The sequence below is a fragment of the Falco peregrinus genome, chromosome 2 (genome assembly GCF_023634155.1).
Source record: "Falco peregrinus isolate bFalPer1 chromosome 2, bFalPer1.pri, whole genome shotgun sequence".
Taxonomy (NCBI): Eukaryota; Metazoa; Chordata; class Aves; order Falconiformes; family Falconidae; genus Falco; species Falco peregrinus.
In genome coordinates this window covers 40,208,259-40,228,355 of record NC_073722.1, presented here as the reverse complement: position 1 = coordinate 40,228,355, position 20,097 = coordinate 40,208,259, and the positions used below count along the sequence as shown (strand labels likewise).

Genomic DNA, 20,097 nt, shown 5'->3' with positions numbered 1-20,097 from the left:
CTACAGAACATGTTTCTGTTTTCCTTTTGAAGTCAGAGTGGTTTTAATATAAGTATGATGAAGTCAGTGAAACTTCGCTACTGCCAGACTGTTGGAAAATGTTCTCTCCTTGTGTATGTGTGTGTGTGCGCACATGTCACCTTGCAGCTTACACATGTGTGTGGTCTTTTCCTGTGCAGTGGAGCATGTCCAGCTGGTGTTTTGGGGTTGGTTTGTTTGACTATCGTAAGCAATCATTGTAGGTACACTCATTTATCCTGGCTTATTTTCAACTTAGATACAATTGATGTATCTAACCAGAAATGTTTGCGTATATACAAAATCTTACAACGGAAAACTTTAGAAATGCACAGTCTTTACTGCAGGGCAATTATTCTACTGTCCACTTTATATTATTTTTAAATATTAGAAACTTTGTTCTGAAGTCCTTGATTTAAATCTGTCTTGGTTTCCCTCTCTTCTTGCCTGTTAAAATCTTGACTTAGAGAGTATAAATGCTCTTTTGTGTCAGAGATAGCTGTGTCCCTGCCAGCGATGGATTCTGACATTTCCCCCCCCCCCCCTTGCTCCACCTCTCTTCAAAACCACTTCAAGTTGTTGGGGATTTTTTTCCTTAAGTATATTGGTTTAGGATGTCTTCCCTTGCCTGCTTTAATAACTTGAAATGATTATTTTGTAAAATAACTAAAGCTGCAAAATACAGAAAGCCTTCAAAGTACAGCACTCTGCTTCCTAATACCTCCTATCTGTGTGGTTTCTGAGTATGAAAGCTACGTTGGAGTTCACTTAAAACCTTAGCTTGCCAAGCTTTTTTGAAAACCCAGGTAAGGTCTTGTTGAAAAAGTCTTATTTCCATTCTGTGTTTCTTGCAGCTCCTCTCTGCTAACAAACTTTGCCTGGTGTGGCCACAGTGACTTTTAAGTGTTGTGCAAACCACAGCTGTTCACCTTTCTCTCTTGTGCTTGGAAAGTGCTGCTCTAAATACACTTTATCTTCCACCAAACTGAGAGTGCACCCTTTAGAAAAGGGTATTAGTGCATGTTGCTAGGATTGATGTTTTTCTGTAGTCATGTAAATGTAATGTGATCTTTTTCCCCACATTTTTTTCTGTTTTCTTAAACTTTGTTGCAAGTTTGCTTTGTTAGTCTTTCAAAATACATCTCAGATTAGAGAGGAGCTATAGAATACAAATAATTAGCTGTACAATATTACACTAAGAAGCAAGGAAATTCCATGCAGAAACTTTCAGAGCACTTCTCTTCATGGGTTGCAATCCAGACAAAAGTCAGCTCATGCAGGGGTGAAACTTCAGTTCTGGAGCTGACAAGCAGTAAATGGTGAGAATTTGAAACTCCCTTTGATACTAGTGTAAATGTCAGCAGTTTTTAACAATGTTTAAACTAGCATGGATTTACCTGGAGAAGATCACAGTAAGCCACTCTGCTGAATGCACAGGGGGTGAAAATTAAGAGTTGCTAAGAAAGCTAATAACTTCAGCCCAGTTTTAATGGCTGTAAGCTTTCTGCTCCATTACAGATTAGTGTTGATGGTGTTTTCTACCACACACTAAATACAAACTTGTGTTCTTGACTTTTTCATACCCAAACTATTGTTTTCATTACCATTCTATCCCGTTTGATTTTAGATTCTCTTCTCCCAGATTCAGAGCCCTCGCAATGAAGCCTTTTGAATTGATCTCTGCGTTCTGAGTATATGTAAGACGCCTAGGAGCTGATTAAGGAAAAACCACAGTTTGTAATTGTATCATTAACTGGCAATTGCCTCCTCTCTTTCCCTCGCGTTGGTTGAAGTATTTTAATTTGAATGTGCTTAAACGTTAATTATGAGCCAAATGCTTCAAGGAACAAAAAGAGGCGAATGGATTTTGCAGCCTTCTGCATACAAAATATACCATTCACAAAATCTCACTAGATATTCACTATGTATTGTTTGCTTGGCAATTCATCATCATGTTGGGCTTCAAAAAAGTGTCACCATGACTACGTAGCATTGCTGCACATGCTGCTTGGTGGAGAGTGGCAATGGCATTAGACAGCTTACGCTGTTTGAGGACTGGAAGTAATTGATAACTGTTGGGAAGTTTTTAAGTGACTTAAATTGTTGCCTTCCACTCTGATTTTGTGAAGATTGTAGTGGAAAAATAGCTAAAATTGCCTCTGCCGTCTACATTTTTTAGTTTCTCAAACTTCTGCATGGGCTGTTGAAGCTTTTTTTTGGGTTCGTCCAGCTGATTTATTTCAGGACTGTGGGTCTATACAGTCTCTTCTAAAGCTTTATTCCTTTCTAGGTGGAAAGCAAATGCACTGTGGATAGCTTAATTCAGTCACATAATGTGTTGCCATAACTATTCTTGATATTTCAATATACGCTGTTTACCATGATAGGAAAATATTTCTGAACCCACTCAAAATGTTGAATTGCTGTCTAGTTCATCTGCTGAATTTGTGAATGGTGAACCGAAAGGTGGAAACGATTCATCTCCCTGAAACTGATCGCTGCTTTCCAAGGAGCTGCCAAAAGTTCAAGCACAGAAGCTATAACAAATGGGATACCTGAAAACTGAGGACAGCCTCAAATGTGCTGTAATTAAATCAGCCTTTCGTTTGCAGCACTTTCTGTCAGTGACGGGCCTGGGTGAGTGTCACTAACCTGTGTGTATACACTGGCACATCGGTGGGTTACACAGTGTGCCTGCTGCTGTGTGTGCAGGAACCATAGTTTGCGTGGTCCCAAAGAATGAGATGTAAACAGTTACGTGCAAACCTCTTGGTTCATGTATCTTTAATGAACTACCTTTCATTGGGGCCCTCCCATCACTGCCTTATATTGCTTTTGTTGTCTTACTGTTGGCACAGACATTGCCAGGATGCCTGCGTCCAGGTTTTGAAGCAAAATCTACGTTTTAGTGTTCCAGTTAAGAGCTGCACTACTGTGATTGAATAAGATTTCAAATAGATAAGGGAGTACAATTCTGCTCTGAATAAAGCTTTCAGAAATGACACTTTCTTGGATTCAGGTGCTTTGTATATTAGACCTGTGACTACTGATTTTGATACATTTTTATGACCTTTTCTTCTTTCCTTAGTTGTTAGTCTAAGGGAACAGCCTAAGCTCTGTTCATTCCCATGCATCAGAAGACTTCTGCTCTGCCTCTCGTTGCAACTAAAGTGTTTGCTCTGGGATTGTATTATGTTCACTAATGGCCGCCTTTGACCTTTAAAACAGTTCCCACTGGTTTACAGTGATACACTGAAATTGTATGTAGGAATGTAAGTGAGCAGATTCTCTTCACATCTATTTGGCTTTGCAGAGCTGGCAGTAATGTTGTAAATGTGTCTTTTTTTTAAGCCAGTAGATATTTCCTGTGGTAGTATGTAGGCAAAGTTCACGAGGAGCCATATGCTGCTGGTGTCAGCTAGATTTCAGAGTAGAGATGAATTATAAACTAGACTGAGATTCTTCTAAGGAATGGCTCTGCGGCTGATTAAAGCACGCTCATTTTCTCTTATGCTGAATGTAGCTGTTTAAGTGGGAAATAGTAGCCTGTATTTCATAAAGTGCCAGGAATTACATTCCTAAAAAGACTTCACAGTCCTCAGACAAAGCTCTTACTCTGATCTTTATCATTGTTATCTTAATGTTTCATGGTTCTCGTGTCTAGCAGTATGCAAATATTGAAGTCTTCCCAAGTTCTCATTTTTCAAAGGAGATCTCCTTCATTAAAGCAGCTTTGCATTAAATTTCTTCTTCTGATACTCTTTGCCTATCCTGCGGTTTTTATTGGCAATGTTACTCATAAAACAGGTGGTCTCCATTAGCATGAATCTTAATACCAGTTTCAATTAAGCTTTAATTTTACTTGCCATTCGGTGTTTAATGTGGTTCAGGAAGCATTTGTTTTCTTACAGAGCTAAATGATGGGTGACACTTTGCTACAGCCAAGGAAAGCTTTAGGGTACCCTTAGCTCCTGGCAGGTGAGGAAGGCAGTACCCCTAGCTCAAAAACAGAGCTGGAGGAATGCTGGATCCCACGCTTCCACCTACCTTTTATTTTCAGCTTTCAACCTCTTTAAAGTGACATGAATGTTGCCAGCAGTGATGCTCTCTAGGGTTACCTCTTTGAGGTTTACAACCTAACTAAAAAGGCTTTGATAATGCACATGATAGGATAGGGTGAAGAAACTGTACCGCGGTTAAAAAGCAGGGTCTTTAACTGACTCTGATACCCTGATTTGTCTCTGGAGGAAACACTGGGTATGTGATACAGGGCATAAATATCCCTGAGGACTGGACGTGGCCCATGGAGGTTTCCAGCCTTTCTCTAAATTAATGTTGTTCTGTAATCAAAAGCCACAGGCTAATTGAATGAAAGCTCTCAGTAAGGGTAAAGGGAAAGGAAAAAATGGCTTTGTTGTTGGCCAAAGAGAACAAAATACATATAGATAGCTAGTTATTGCTTTGATAAAATAATTGTCAGCTTGAAACTGTACTGAGGATGATGATCTTGATAGTTTTCCTGCCAGGTCCTCAGTGTGCCTCATGCACCTTTAATGAGGGATAGATGTAGGTGCGGAGATATAATCATCTGTGGCTCTCTGGGACCTTTCTGTTCCAAAAATGTTCTTTTTCTTTTGTTTCTGAAAGCACTGGAATGCCAAAGTTGTTTGCTAATGATGTCCCTTGCCTTTATTTAGATATAACTGCAGGTGCTTTTGAGCCTCTTTTGCTGCATCTCTCTTGCTGAGGCGAGAGGTTTACTTGAAACTGAACAATGAAACGTAAATCAATTTGTTAATCTGATGAAATTTGCGGTTGAATGTAATTACTTTTGGAGACATGCAATTACACGCTGATTTTTCAGAACAGGCAAACTGACATCTTCTGCTGGGGACGGAAAGATTTAAAACAGAACGGTTAAATGATACTTTAAAACATGAAACAGCTGCTTCCTTTTTATCTGCTCCTGCCTTCTTATTTTTGGCATCAAGCGATGACATTTTTCTCCTTTTAGAAGTTGTTCCCTTTCATATTAAGTAGTACTTTTGTTAGCAGCTTCTGAAATCCTTAAAAATGAGGGTTTCTCTCAAAGGCAGTTAACTCTTGCTACAATGTGTTGCAACTTCAGTCCTTTTTACTGGCGGTGATGACTTCAGCAACCTTGAAAATTGCACATGTTAAACTTTGCCCATGTGCTGCATTGGTGCATGGGATGTTTATCCTTTTACCCAGCCATTGAAGTTGTGGGGGTTTATATCTACAACTTGAGCTCTCTAGGGATGAACTGTAGGAATTCACGTATCTTTCTTTGTGAGGTGTATTGTCATATCTTCACACAGCATTGGAAGTCTGCTCGTGTGGCTGTTGCAAAACTTTAGCTGCATAAATGAGAAAAGTTATAGGGAAAACGGAGAGACATAGACTGAGATTCAGATTTAATAATACCAGGAGGATTTTTTAGGATGGGGTTTTTTTTAGATATGAGAGTAAGATATGTATGGATTGTCTTAGCTTTAAGGAAACTCATCTTTTTTTTTTTTTTTTTTTCTTTCCTTTTAAGATGCAGGGCTGGAAAGCATAATATAAAAAAAGAAATGCAGAATTAACTTTCTATGGAAGCAAAGTCTGCGGTAGGCAATTAGTTTCTCCTGGGTGAGGCCTAGAGTGATGATGTGCTGTTTGCTTGCAGTTGCTTTACTTCTGTGCTGAATAGCTCTTGAAAATACAGTATGCCACTGCTGAATGTAAATGTAAACCCTCAAGTTCAAATATATTTCAGAAAACAAGCAATGTGGGCCATTGCTGGGAAGCTTTTACAGCTACCAAAAGAGCTAGTTATATTTCCTTATACAAAAGCTTACTTAAAAGAGTCACAAGAATAATAAGCAGAGCTAATGAAGAGGAGGAAAGTGCACTGCCAATAAAATACAAGAAGCCAGCATACTCAAATGCAACAGTAGATATAGCCTGGCTGGAACCATGGGGGAAAAATATATGCTGTACTAACATGGGGTGACAAAACCAAAAAGCCTCTGGCTTGTTTAGCTAACAGACATGAAGATGCAGCCACCAGCACTCAAGTGACAGCTCTCAGATGGCTCTGCAGGGCTGCTTTTGTTGAAAACAAACCATTCCTGGAATGCGGCTAAAACTTTTTCTCCTCTGGCTTAGTTTCATGACTTTGGATTATTAAGATTTTCTTTTCCTTTTTTTTTTTTTAATTTTCTTTTTATCATATTTACAAATCTTGCTCACAGCAGTTTTGGCAAGCATGGCAAGCAGTGTGGAGAGCTGGGGTCAGGGTGGTGTAGTACTATCACAGCCCTCTATAATAATGAATTTATGGGATGACTGGAGTTTTTTGTTGTTTGGGGTTTTTTTCGCAATTTTTTTTTTCTTAATTAAGAGTGTCATTTATAGTTATTTCTTAAAACAGCATTTTGCATGCAAGACTAGCACCATCCTGGTTCCTACACCTGGTCCCAAAGTATCTTTAAATTATATTAATAATTTTACTATGGAGATTGAAATAAATCACAGTAGATTGATTTGTCAGTTCAGTGTTTTACTGGGAAGTTCTTAATGACAAAATGGTGAAATACATGTTCTAGAAAGCCTTTAGTGATAGATAATAACTACCTGTCCTTTTTTGATGCTAATATAAGTGCTTATATATATGTATATACACACACACTCTTATAGGTTGCTCATTTCTCCCTACCTATCAGTATGCGTTTTTTTTCATGTTAAGATTTTTGTAATACAAATTCATAGCCGAGGCTCTCAACAAATAAAACCTTGATGAGTAAAACAGCCCAGCCTGTGATTTCTGACTTCATAACTCTTTCAAAACTGTTACTGATACTGTGTGACGAGGCAGCCCTTTGATCACAGCCCTTACACCAGCTCACATACTCTGCACTCCACAGCATCAAGCTTCCTTCCAAAGTACCTGATGTTTTTTCTTTGGTTTTATGTTGGAAAAATAGATCAGGCTGCTAGTCCTGCAGCTGATGGGTGTGCAGTGAGAAGAACTGTGTTCATTAAAGCTCCCAGCATATTTCGTTTCATAACTAGGCTAGTGCATCATTTAAAAAATCCTAAAATGGGTTGAACTTCGAGTTATTGTGCATATCTTTGGGTTTTCTGTCTTCTTGTTTGTTGAAACTAAGTTTGTTGGGTTTTTTGTTATTGCCGTTTCATGTAGTAATGCGACATCAGGTTTGAAACAGCGTGTGGCTTTGGTATTGCATAATAATGTGAGAAATGTTGGTACTAAAAGGTGTTTTTATTTAGTTATTTATATAAATATGAACTTATTTTACTTTGAAGAATATATATAGTTTATATAATATATACAAATATAAGTACTTATTACTACTTATATAGACTTATTGCTACTTTGTTAAGGATGTAAAATCCTTAGAATTTCTGTCTGCAGCTGGCATATCGTAAACATTTCACGATACAGATTGATAAATGTTTTAAACCTCTTATCCCTTATGATCCTTAAAAGAAGTCACTGCTTCCTTGGAGAAGGAGGCAGCACTTTTTTTTTTCACTAATACCACTGCAACAGCAAGCTCTGTCTTGCATGTATTTCCAGTGTTTTGTCTGGTCAGAAGTGATGCAAGACATAAGATTTTGCCCATTTCCATCTGTCAGCTATTTTGCAGCCTAAAAAAAATTTAGAAATTGCTAATATGTATTTAGTGGCTTTACTCTTCTTTCTGTTCTTGGTTCCCTCGTGTACTTACATTGCAAACTCTTTAGGAAAACAAGTTTTATTCCTTTTACACATTTGGCATGCAAGTAATGGTAGACTGTAAAGCTCATCTTTTTGCTGGACTTTCAGGATCTGAGGCAGTGTTTTGAGCTGTGTGCGGAAGTTTTAATTTTTTCCATGTTGAAACTCTCTAGAAGTAGTCGGTATGCTGACAAACATAACTTATCCTGCACGCAGATGGTGTCAGAGCTCTGCTCAGCATGAAGCCATAGAACTGGATCTTTCACAAATGCATCCACACAGCAGCTTCTGATACTGGAGGGAGCTACTTGAAGACCTTGCAACTGGGAAGAGTGGAGTGTTTTAATACTAGCAACTTGCTTTCTATGTCTAGTTGTGGCATTTTTATTTTTCACAGTTTTTTTCAAAGTAGCTCAAAACTGCCTTGTCTCCAGAATAACTGCTGCAGTTGCGTATAAATCAAAATCCATCTAGGAGTACAGCAGCATTTTCCTCTTAAAAGATTTCTAAAGCAACAAGAAAGCTCACTCTAACTGAAAAGTTACTTGCTGCTGCAAATTATAACCTCTTTTCTTCTTTCTGTGGTATGAGCAAACTGCTTGGTGCTTTGTGAGTAAGCTGAGCCTTGCTGCTGGGACTTGTCTCGGGGCGCCGGGCTGAGCTTGCAGTACCTGCTTCCCCTGCCAGCCACCCGCCAGCTCTCAGGCACTCAGGCTAACACGAGTGCAGTATTCCTGCTGCCAAGTTCAAGATAACTCGAAACAGCTTTGCAGCGTAAACACATCTGAGGTCCAGTATAAGGGTTGATACTTTATATAGGTTTTCAGAAAGTCTCTTCTTTGGGAACTTCAAACCAAGCAGTGGAAAATGTGCACTTTTTTCCTTTTTTTTTAATGAGGGATTTTATTGCATTGTTTTTCTCAGCTGAATTCCTCTTAAAGGAGTGAATTCCTTACCTGCATTTCATTTAATAAGCAAGACCTTTTAGCAGAAAGGGGTTTTTTTCCCCTCTAATTAAACATTTAAAGTAGAAATGGCACAAAGTTTTTGTGCAGGGGTTGAGAAGGTGCTGTTGCTTAGACATCGTAGAATTAAAACAGGCAATGTATAGAATTGGTCCAAGAATCCCTTTTCAGGTGACTTCTACCAAACCTGTAGGTCAGTCTTCAAGCTTAGGTGTGGACAAGGGTTTGTAAGCAACGAGAAATCCCTTCTTAGACAAAAAGGAGCACTCTGGTAGTGAGTTCTTTGAGGGCAGAAGCAATGTGACAACATCTCTCTTCTATACTTTTTTTTTTTTACCCTTTTCCTTTTGAATTCCAGTCATAAAATTTGCATTCAAAGGTATTCAGCTGGACACCGTACCACTGCCTAGCTTTTGAGAGGCTAATGGTAAGTAAAGATTTTTGTCCACCAGCAGCATGTGAGGTTGGGAGTCTTGACCATTTGATTGTTTCCAAGCCCTTGAAATAAGTTAAAGGAGTTTCTTTTCTGTAACTGAAGTCTGTTTACTGCTAGCAGTGATTAATGTTGTTAGTCTGTGTCTCCACTTGATGATAGTAATTTGCCTGAACTTAATTGCTGTTATTATGGAATACATGATTTTTAGCTTAGTCTTAAGAGTGAGTTAGTATGTAAAAATTCACCAGATTTCAACAGGTTGAAACAATGAACAACAGTTCAGTTGTTTGCAAGAACCCAAATGAGAAGGGATTATTTGTGTGCTGTGCTCTTTGCTTTGGGGAGGGATTGCACCTGAAGCTTGGGGGAGTTGAAGTGCACCTTAGGGAGATCTTCCCCATGGAAATCTACCTTACTGAGAATTTAATTATAACTTGGCCATCTCAGCTCATTGGATGTACTACTCACCCTCTTAACTGTTGGAAGTTCTCTCAAACTTTACAAAGCCAATGGGTTTTTTTTCTGAGGTTATTTTAGCAGTGGCTACCTGAATTTTCAGCTTCACCTTGGCTGCTGTGCCTACAGAGTCGCCTGCAAGAATGGCCTCCTTGCTGCAGGGCAACACACAGGACTTTGGAGGAAAGCTACCATCTTGTAGATCAGCCTGGGAAGTTGCACTTTGCATTTCTGGGGCAGAACTATAGGTGTGAATTCCTTCTTTAACCCTCCTTAGAGGCTACTTAACTCCTGGTTGAAATTAATAGTTGGGTCAGTACCTCTTCACCCGTTGCAGTGAGGTTTATCAGAAATTCTTTCACAATTGTTAAAATCCAGCCACAAGTGTGCCGCTGTTCACAGCAGGCACAAGAGCAGGAGCTCTCAGGAAGCAGCACCCAGCGACTGACCCCAAACTCCAGTGTCAAAAGCGAGTTTACAGGGCTGTGAATTCTTGCTTCTATTTTCCTACAGCTTAACACCACCACTGGTGCCTGCACAACCTGCGGCATTCGCTACCACTGCAGTGCTACCTTTGTTGTTAACTTCAGCTGCTCCCTCTTGTTGCCATATAGGGCCTTTTGTTTTGTATTTATTTTTAGCTTCTTTTTATTTTTCTCTCCTGCAAAATTGCTACAGTAACCTCCAGCTACCTTACCACTCTTCTCTTGCATGACCATTTCCACCTTCAGCATGTGGACAGGATGGAGTGTGAATGCAGCAGAGGTCTGCGGGAATGCACGGTCTTTGGTTTTAAGGTATTTTACTGGCATTTAGGGGAACTGGAGTTTTTTCTGTCCCTGCCTCAGGTTTCTTGTGGCATTTGGTAGTGTGTTATTGTGACGAGTAGGTTGCAGGATCTGGTCTGAGATGGCTGTTCCATTTATGGGACTTCCCAGGATATTGTTTGCTAGTGCACTTTAAATTCAGGTGAGCGTCACTGTTCAACACCTGCCTGCTTATTGAACAAATACTTCCCGTTTGTGAGATTTGTGTGGTAATTTTTCTGATGCAGAGCAGTGGGGGACTAAATCTTAAGCACTATTTTTAATTTAGAGACAGCTATGCCTATGTTTGCTCTGCACAGCAATTCGAGAGGTCGCATGGGGAGACAAAGCATATGTAATTGGCATTTCTGAGCCAACTTCTGACTGCAGCCAATTAGCTGAGAAGTGACAATTTGTGACTACTGCAGTAAGGCAGCACAGTATTGCAATATAAATCGATTTCCATCTCGGTGTAAGTTCAGAAGTGAACTAGTTTTTATATTTGCACAGTATCAAGTGTTTGTGCCATAAAGCTCAATAGCTTAGTTAATATTGCAGCAAATGAGAAGTCATTTATCTCTTTCATTGGTCATTCATACAGGAGCAACGTGGCTCATAGTAGTAGGTTTGAAAATGAAATTTTAGTGGAGATTTTATTTTTACTTGTTGTAGAACTTAAATCTGAGCGTGTGAACCTCTTCAGCACCAAGTTGGCCAGAAGTTTTTCTTCTACGAATATAGAGCAGCAGTCTGTTGAGTGTGCTTGGATGCAGATTATTTTTTGAGCTTCTGATGAGCAATGAGCAAGTCTTTTAATGCAAGCAGGAACAGATTGATCTAGATTTAATGTCTGTGACCTTTTTGCTTTCTTTGATCTTCCTCTCCTGGACCTTTAGCTGTCAGATCAGCTGGTGTTGTGGCTGTGGATGGTTACCCCTTACTCATATTTGTCAGCTTTCAACTGAGCATCACAGGTCCTCCTGACATCCACACCTACACCATCAGGTCTATTACAAATACGCTGGGATCTCCCACCTCTGATTCATGCTCTGCTACAACTTGTTGAGTGTCACAGTTTTTCAAGTTACAAATAATTGCTGTAAGACCCTTCCTTCTCTCAAACTTACAGTTTCACTTTTCTATCTAGAGAATCTTTCCCTGCAAACAGGTTGTTCTTGCAGCTTTTGAGGACTTACAGTGCTCGTCAGCTTAAATATTCTTCCTAACCTCAAAATTTGGATGTAGTCTTGCTGTTTGCTTAAAATAGATCCATGATGCCTCTGAATGTCCTGCGTCTGTTGTGTGGCATCACATTGCACAGGGGTGCAGTGGCTGTGACCAGGGTACGGATCCACCTGAAAGCTGGCTTAGCAAAGAGTAGTTTTCAGCTGCATTGGGTTGTGTGACCTGATTGACTATACAGCTGCAAATATACTGTGCACACTTGCTGGGTCATGGGAAATAAGGGAAGAAATGGTTAAAAGGAGAGTATGGGTACACACGTGGGCACCAGCAGCACTTATGGAAGGCTTAAAATGCTGGTGAAATCATGGTCTATAATAAGCTTTGCTTTGTTGCCTTAGGGATGCAAGTATCTTGTATTTTTTCAGAGTAGATGTCTTGTTCTGCACTTAACATAAACGCTGCACAGGGGCACAGAGTTGTAATGCTTCTCCTCCCTTTTGGAGGTTCAGCAGACACATTTTGCTTCCAAATTTCTTCATTCGCTGACATTTGTATTCTGTTATCCATTTATTAAATTGCCAAACTGTACTTGGTACAGCCAAATTCAGATGGTTTGGGTTTAGATTAAGGTGGGGTGTAATGCTAATCATCCCTTTTCCAGGTGAAGGTGGACCAAGGGCAACTGATGCCCTTGCATCCAAAAAGAAACTGTCTCTTAGGATGCTGTGGCATAAGGCTCCCAAAAGAAAACTGGTATATGTTCTCCTTCTAGACCAGCAACAATCAGAACAAGGTTTGTTATGGTATTTTAAGAAGATCATGGTTTCTTTCAGCAATTGATCATCCTATGGCATTTGCCTGTTACCTTTTGTACCTAGATTGCTAATATAATGTTTTTGTTCTCTAACATTTTGTGACATGTTAGCCCACATTGATTGTCCCTAGGATCCACCATCATGAAAAGAAGTAAAGAAACAGCAGGTGTTAATGAGCTTATTGTTTCCAGGGGTGATACACAACATTAACGCAGGGGATGGGTAGTCCTGACTTAGCCTGCTTTTTTGTATTTTGTGGTTCACTCCACAGTCTGATCTGAAAGGTACAATTATAATAATGACACATTCCCTCTGTACCTATATTGTAGTGGTGGGGCACGTTGGTCAGGTCTCTGACTTGATTTGGTTGCCTTTCTAGATTCCTACAGATGAATTTATCCGATTCATCTTAGTCAAGTTTGTGGATTTGTGTTTTGGGGTGGGGAGAACGGGGATGCAGACTGTTAAACCTGCTTATCAGGGTTATAGCATGAGCTTTTCCTGCGCTTTGCCACTCTGCATGAGACTTAAAAAAATTAAAGTCTACTTTTAAGCTTACCACCACATCAAAGAGGTTTGCAAGAGGGAGGCAAAGTGGTTCTTGTAAGCGCGAATCCTGGATTTTAATTTTTTCCATTCAGGGACGTTCTTCTTCCATCATTTTCCTTGAATCATCTGAGCTTTTAACACTGGGATGTACTGACCCAGTTCCAGTCTCTGTTTCTAAAACTGCTTTCAGTGTCAAGTAAATCAGTAGCCACTTCCTTTTTGTTGCTCAACATCTGGTCCAACATCCGTGTGTCTTACCAGAAACATAGCTGCATTTGGTCCAGCAGTGTGCCGTGATGTTCAATGCCTAAACATGGCCCCACAGTGCCATGCGGATGGCAGATGGGATGTAGGACCTATCTCTAGAGGCCCACATCCTTCTGGAGCAGCAGCTGGGGGCCAGGTGAGGTGTCCCAGGGCAGTTGAATGGCAATAGGTTATCCCTGTTTGGGTAATGAATGGAGCTTACAATGGAGCATCTATGAAACCAAGGGCAAGGATGCACTGTGGAAATTTGAACCATCTAAATGTAGGGGTCTACAAATAGGTGTTTTCATGGGCCAGAAGTGTTTAAGGTCCCATTATAGATGGAGACTTAGATACAGAACTGTTCAGGTAATCGTGTACTAGACACGTACACTGGTCAGCTGAATCACAGGTGAGATCTCCATTGAGTGTAAAAGGATGATAGGCATATCCTTCTGAGTTCCTCTATTTAGATGTCTTAAACTGTGTCTGAATCCCATAAATCTCATCTCTAGAGGTGAAGAGATACTTCCTTCTGAAAAGGTGTCCTGGGAGCTCACATCTCTGAGACAATTTGAGAGCCACCTGTCCAAACAGGGTCATCTTTCCCTGCTCCTCCCTTGGGTCGCTGCTGAGTTTGCCTTATCCCTCCATGAGCAGTCAGCTCAAAAATACCAGCCAAAAGCTGTGCATTCCTATGGTTAGCTCTTGGCTGGCTTAATGACTTGCCTTGGCTCATTACGGATGTTCACAGAACACATGAAGCAGCAGCAGCAGCATGTGGCAGAGCCGAGACCACCTTTTAGGTGGTGGAGCTGGATTGCTGGGTTGGCTGGGTTCTCCTGAAACCTCATCGCCGAGGCTGTTGGAGTTGGCTCGCTGCTGCTGTTGAGGAGAGAGCACCACCAACAATACGGGTTTTCTGCCATGTGTTTCACTGGAGCACATAGTACTTGTTTTTAAAGGAGAACTGAAAGAGGGAATGGTGTTTCTCTTAAGCAGAAGAGCAGTATTTCCCCCCCTTGCTATCATAGAGGGCAAAATTAATGTTTTGATGACTTTGACATCAGTCAAGAACACTTAAAAACCATTTGTTTTTCAGCAGGTCCTTTGACAGAAGCGCAGGCACTCAGCATTCAGGCCACACGGCTCCCTCTTACTGTTGTCTGTATTCTCCAAGGTCAGATTGAATTCTTGCCTCTAACCGTTAAAAAAAAAAAAAAAAAAAAAAAAAAGGCAGAGGCAGTGGAGGTGCAGAGGAAGAAACAGAGGAAGATGTACATAAATGTCACCTGCAGCTTGTTTGGCAGTTGGCTTTCTCTCTTTGGAAGCCCATGGAGTTCCCAGCCTTTCAACCTTACGTGCTGCTGCTTTGTTTGTTAACTTTGCCGCTGGAGCTATATTGAAATAAAAAGCAAAGCAGCCTGAAATCTCTGAATTTCTGTGGGTTTCAGTGCTGTGTGGTCCCGCAGATTTTCAAAACACAAGTGCTGGTGCATTCTCCCACCTGCTAGGTGAGGTTAATGGATCTAGCAGTAGGGACCTTTTGATATCTTCTGAATTCACAGCAAGCACCACACTCCAGTAGCCTTCCTCACGTTGTGCCTTCTCTGTTGTACTTCTCTGGTTTCATAAGTTAATTAGACTTTTCTTTTTCTCTCCTTTACAATTCTATTCTAGGAGTATGTCCTGTTCAAAACACCATTTCCCGTTTCCCTTTTTCTCATCCGTAACATTGAAGTAGGGTTGAAAAGAAAGGCAGCACTGAAGTGAATTGAGTCACTTAAGTGGAGAAGGGCAAAAATACAGCATGTGAATAGTCCTGAATTGTTAGCAGGGAAAGAAAAGCTGTAGAAACAAAGTTTTTTGTGTTTTCACAAGCATTTAGATACCCAAAATGTACCAAATTATGGCATGAAAATGCCATACTTGAAATGTTCTTCAGTACATTGGCAGTTCTTCAGTTAACAAGGTTAGATTAGGAGTACTAATGTTATGTATAATATTGGAAATTATTTGGGTTTGGAGAGAGATTTGCCCCATCCCCATTGTGGGTTATAGTTTGGCTTCTTTTTCTGTAAAACAACAGTAACTTTCAGCACAAGTAAAAACAGTTTTGTTGTGATGATTTGTCTGTAAATCTGCTTGTTACAGGTAAGCGAGAGGAATTACTCATATTTGTTTCTTGCTGTATTTAATGAAAAAAAATATTCTGTGGAATTTCTCTTTGAGTCAGTGATATTAATTTTTGTTAGTGCTGTGTGAAATTCAAGTACTTTTTAATCAGTTCAAAGCACTTGTAAATGAAGAGAATGGAGGCTTAAATAACTTCAGCTATGGTCGCCCTTACAGGCTTAAAGTGAACCTGTTTCGAAATAAGAAGTTGAGCAAGAGTCAGGTGGACCTATTTTTGTATAAAATTTTTCTCAAGTTTCTCTCCTCTTGAAGCGTAGACTTGGGTACTAATGCAAACCAGTTCCTGGTGTGTAATCGTCCCAATTTGTTTGTCAAAATTTATATCGGCCATAGGCTGTAGTTTAACACCCAGAAGCATTTTGAGTTTGAAATACCAACTGGTACTGCAGTGTCAATTGGGATCCAGCTGCGTTTCCTTTACTCAGAATATTTTGTGGCCAAGCGCTTTACCATTAACTCCTTTGAAATGTATGCATACGGATTTCAAAAATAGTGCACTTCTTGATGTTGGTGGCTAGTTAGAGGTAGCTGAATTTTCTTCTTGGCTTAATATTTTATGCTAATCAAATGATAAAGAAGGCAAAGCTCTTAATTATACATTTTGTCAGTCCAGATAGCCAGCTATTTTTGTTCATCTGGAAAGTAGCCCAATTTATTTGGTACTTCAAATGATGTGGCCTTAAAAAAACGTGATAGGCTGGTAAGATTTTTCAGATCCCTTTTCAGAACAGATAAACACAAGCTTTATAATCTTCTCTGGAATTCATGTAATTAATTTTCTAATCTGTTTTGGTCTTAACTACTGAAGGATTATTTCTAAAAACACACTATAAAACATCCTGGAACGGTCACGAATGTTACACGAGGTACACGCCAGTTTCACACAGTTATGCTGCTTATTCCTTTGGTACAAAATTAGGTTTTTGAGAACGGATAAATGAATCTTCTACTGTCATATAAACTTAATTAAAAATCCATACCGCTAAGAAATTTGCGCCATATTTTTCCTATATCAGAATGAACAGTCTAATTTTAACAGCTATTTCTAACCAAACTTTCTATGTAACTGAATTAATTAAGTCTTAGGAACAGATTATATTAGGGGAAATTAAGCTCTAAGTAAGCAAACCATTAACAATTATGGTACTAAATTGCCTGTGACACAGATTGGTCAGGTTTAATAGCATAAAGTGTTTTCAGCTTGTGAGAAGTAAATTGAAGAAACCAACCTACGCTTTTTTTTTTAATCCATGTATGAGGTGAAGATCCTCAGTTGGTCTTTGCAAGAGAAGAGCTTCATCAGATAGGTAAAAAACCCACCACTGGTAAAGCATTTCTAGTGCTTCTGTGTGAAGCAAACCCAAATTTTCCTTCTCTGTTTTATTTATTTCCTGCAATTGTGTTCTCAAAAACTGAGAAGCCCTTCCCTGGTGGCTGTTTAGAGATGAGTCTCATGAATCTTTCATGGAATCTGTCCTTTCTTAAAATCAGCAGATACTTGTTTCTTCTTCCAATTGGAGCAAGCTTTGGCTTCTACCACAGAATCTGGTCCTAACAAACATCTGCAGAGGACAGGCCCGTTGTGGATTTCTTTGTGCTTTTAATTTTCTTTTTCTACAAAGGGATTTTTAAATATAAGTTGTTGATACATAATAAGGTCTTTGTTTTGAAATGCATCTTTTATAGTCAGGCAGCATCACAGTTATTGTCAGATCATAATTCTATATACTGGATATATTACAAGTTTGTATTTGGGGATGTGCTCTTTTAGTAAGGAAATTCTTTGCCTTAAAGAAATGCCAGAATAGTTAGGCGAATATAAAACCACCTCAGTTACCATGCAGTGAATTAGAAAATAAAAAGTGAAATCATACTTACTCTCGTTTTTCTAATGAGAAAGCTGTTGGGAAGCACTTTATAAGGAAAAAAAATCAGCAAGAAACTGTCTTTTCTTGTCTTTTGCAGGCAGTAATATTTAGGTCACAAGCATCTGGTCTGCAGGTTTCAAGTCAGCTTTCCAGCAAAACCAAAGTTGTACACTGTAAAGGAGCTTTCAGATCAAGAGCATTTCAATATATTTATAAGAAAATTATTTTGGTCAGCTTCCATATCCCAAGTTACAATGGATATTTAAAGCAAATATGATGATAGAAGGTGTTCTAGAGCAACAGAAGTCCAAGTGATAACTGATTTTGTATATAGTAATTATTTTTGGAATGTGACTGTTGCTGGGTGGAGAGATTTATATTTATGCTAATGGTACCATTTTATTTGGGGGTGGGGGGCGTGGAAGGAAATAACAAATGACACCCTAAATGAATTTAATATCCGTGGAAGAATCACAGATTCATAGAAAAAATAAATCGAGCTTTCCCTAGAAAGCTTTTGTAAGTGCAGATTTCAGTTTAGTTTTGCTAGAAATTCAGTTACTTCATGAAAGAGTTAATGTCCTGTTGTGGTGCTGAGATTGATAGTCAGAGGAAATAGGAGGTACCTGGAAAGAACTTCTGATTCCTAATATTGCAGAAGTTGCCTTTCTGTTGGTTTGCCTCCCCTCTGCTTTGTTATTTTTAACCGGGCTCCCTAATCTTTCCTTTTGCCTCTAACCACCTCCCAATTTCCTGCTCACTTCTTCCCTCTGTGTTTTGTCCAAAATATTCGGTTGTTTTCCACTTTTCTTTGCAGTTTGAGTGGATTGCAGGAAAGTGAGTTAAGATGAATGCCATAGCTGTTTTTACAGTATCTATTATCTTCTGTGTTTCATGCCTTTTTGCTGCTCTCTGTGTAAGTTACTTATTCAAGTAGATTTTGATGTATTAATAGTTTGAATAGGAGCCTGTGTTTTGTATTTCTAAATGTTGTGCTTTGGGTTGCTGTGTATACAATAATTAAAGGTGCTCTGTATTTAGCTCTATGAAACTTCTGTATTCGAACTTTTTGGACTAGTGTTTCCTCCAAGGCAGTTAATGTGCACTGAAGACTGTTCCTTAAACATTGCCAGGAGAGAGAGGTGTTACTTGTTTAGGTTCATTTTTTGGATAAATGATTTCAAAGTAATGCTGTTAGTTTACTTCTTTTCCCTTAGAATATTTCACTGCTCTTTCAAAACAGTGATCAAAAATGTTAATTGATTTAACTAAAGACATATTTCATTGTAATTTTTTTATTTCAGCAACAATGCATCTGAAATATGAATTTTCTTTTCACGAAGTAATAGAAAGCATTTACTTTTCTTTTGCAGATTGCATTCTCACAACACAGCAACTTTATGGACCTGGTACAGTTCTTTGTGACATTTTTCAGGTACTTTTCATTTAAGACAGCTAAATATTTCTTCTCTAGGAAAGATGTTTGGGTTTTGTTTTTCAGTGTAGTGTTTGGTGTTTTGTTTTGGTTTTTTTATTAAATATTCTGCTTATGTTGCAGCCTTGAAAATGGAAATCTCTACTATATTTGAAGTATTTAATTGGGAAATACGTCAAGAAAATTGTCTGCCTGTCTTGGCAAATACATCCCGTCCCTATGCATGCAGGGAGAGGGAGATTTGGGGGTGGGGGAGGTATTTGAAATGGAGAAGTTACTTTTAAAATGGTATAGAAGGCATCTTCTGAGTTACCACATCACACAAATAATGTATAACTTACAGAAATTGCATATCTTCACATATTGTCAGGCACAAACCATAAATTAAGGAAGTGATAATGCGAAGAGTTAAGCCTGGACTAATTTCAAACTCTTTAGGTAGCACCTTTTGATTTTTAAACTGAACTCTGAAAAGATGTCAAGTTAAATACCCTTCTGTCCTTTATTAACTGCTTGGTAAAGTGCATTTCTTGGTGTAAAGCAAACTGATAATTCCCTAGGAGTTGGAGCCAACAGAAGCTATTTCAATATTTGTTTCTTCTTCCATCCTCCAAAAAAAAGTATAGCACTAACAAAGGGGTTAGATGTCTCCCGAAGCAGAACAGGCCATCCCTTTAAGGTTTCAAAATCAAATGTGTTAGCCTCTATTTTAGGAACTGTTAATATTCCACAAATATAAAGCAGTACTTGATCAATAAGGAGAAGTCCCTCAGGAGGGATATACATGGAGTAAACAGTACTCCAGATCTTACAACCTGTTTTAAAGTAGGCAATATTATGCCCATTGTAAAATGAGCAGCAGGAATGATATCTTGCTTTAGATTCCATATTAAATTTAATTAAAGGACGGAGCACCAGATGGGTCCTTCAGACAAGTGGTTTATAATTTATTTTTTTTTTTACTATGTAGCTTTTACAGAGTTGAGTGTGCTTTAATACAATCCCAGATAAACAGCAGGCTTGAACCACCACCTTGTTTGCATTGATATGGTGTAAGCGTTAACGACTGGATCAGACTTAAGCGTTTGTTCTGCTGAATACATCATGGTAAAGGTCTTCCCTAAAAGTCTTTGTGGCAGAGTTAATTACTTACAAGGAGAATGAATAGGGAAGCAGTTTCTTTTTAGTGGCATAAGATCAATCCAAACTTAAAAGGTATCCATTAGGTTTTTACAGCCCCAGATCCACCTGTGTATGAGAGTTTGAAACTCTTCAATAGGAGTGATTTCTCCAGTTCCATTATTGGAAGAAAATCACAGTTTGAAGCAGGAGATATGTGTGTTGTATCTCAACAAGCACATGCAGCTGCGAGTGT

At 39.1% G+C, this 20,097-nt stretch overlaps 1 protein-coding gene across 1 annotated transcript in view; it reads left to right on the top strand.

Annotated features, from left to right (window-relative positions):
* The window catches only part of ATRN (attractin), a 157,050-nt gene that overhangs the window by 94,669 nt on the left and 42,284 nt on the right, over nt 1-20,097 (top strand). The window contains 1 exon segment of the mRNA XM_055794613.1: nt 18,661-18,722. Coding sequence (XP_055650588.1) covers nt 18,661-18,722 — 62 coding nt within the window.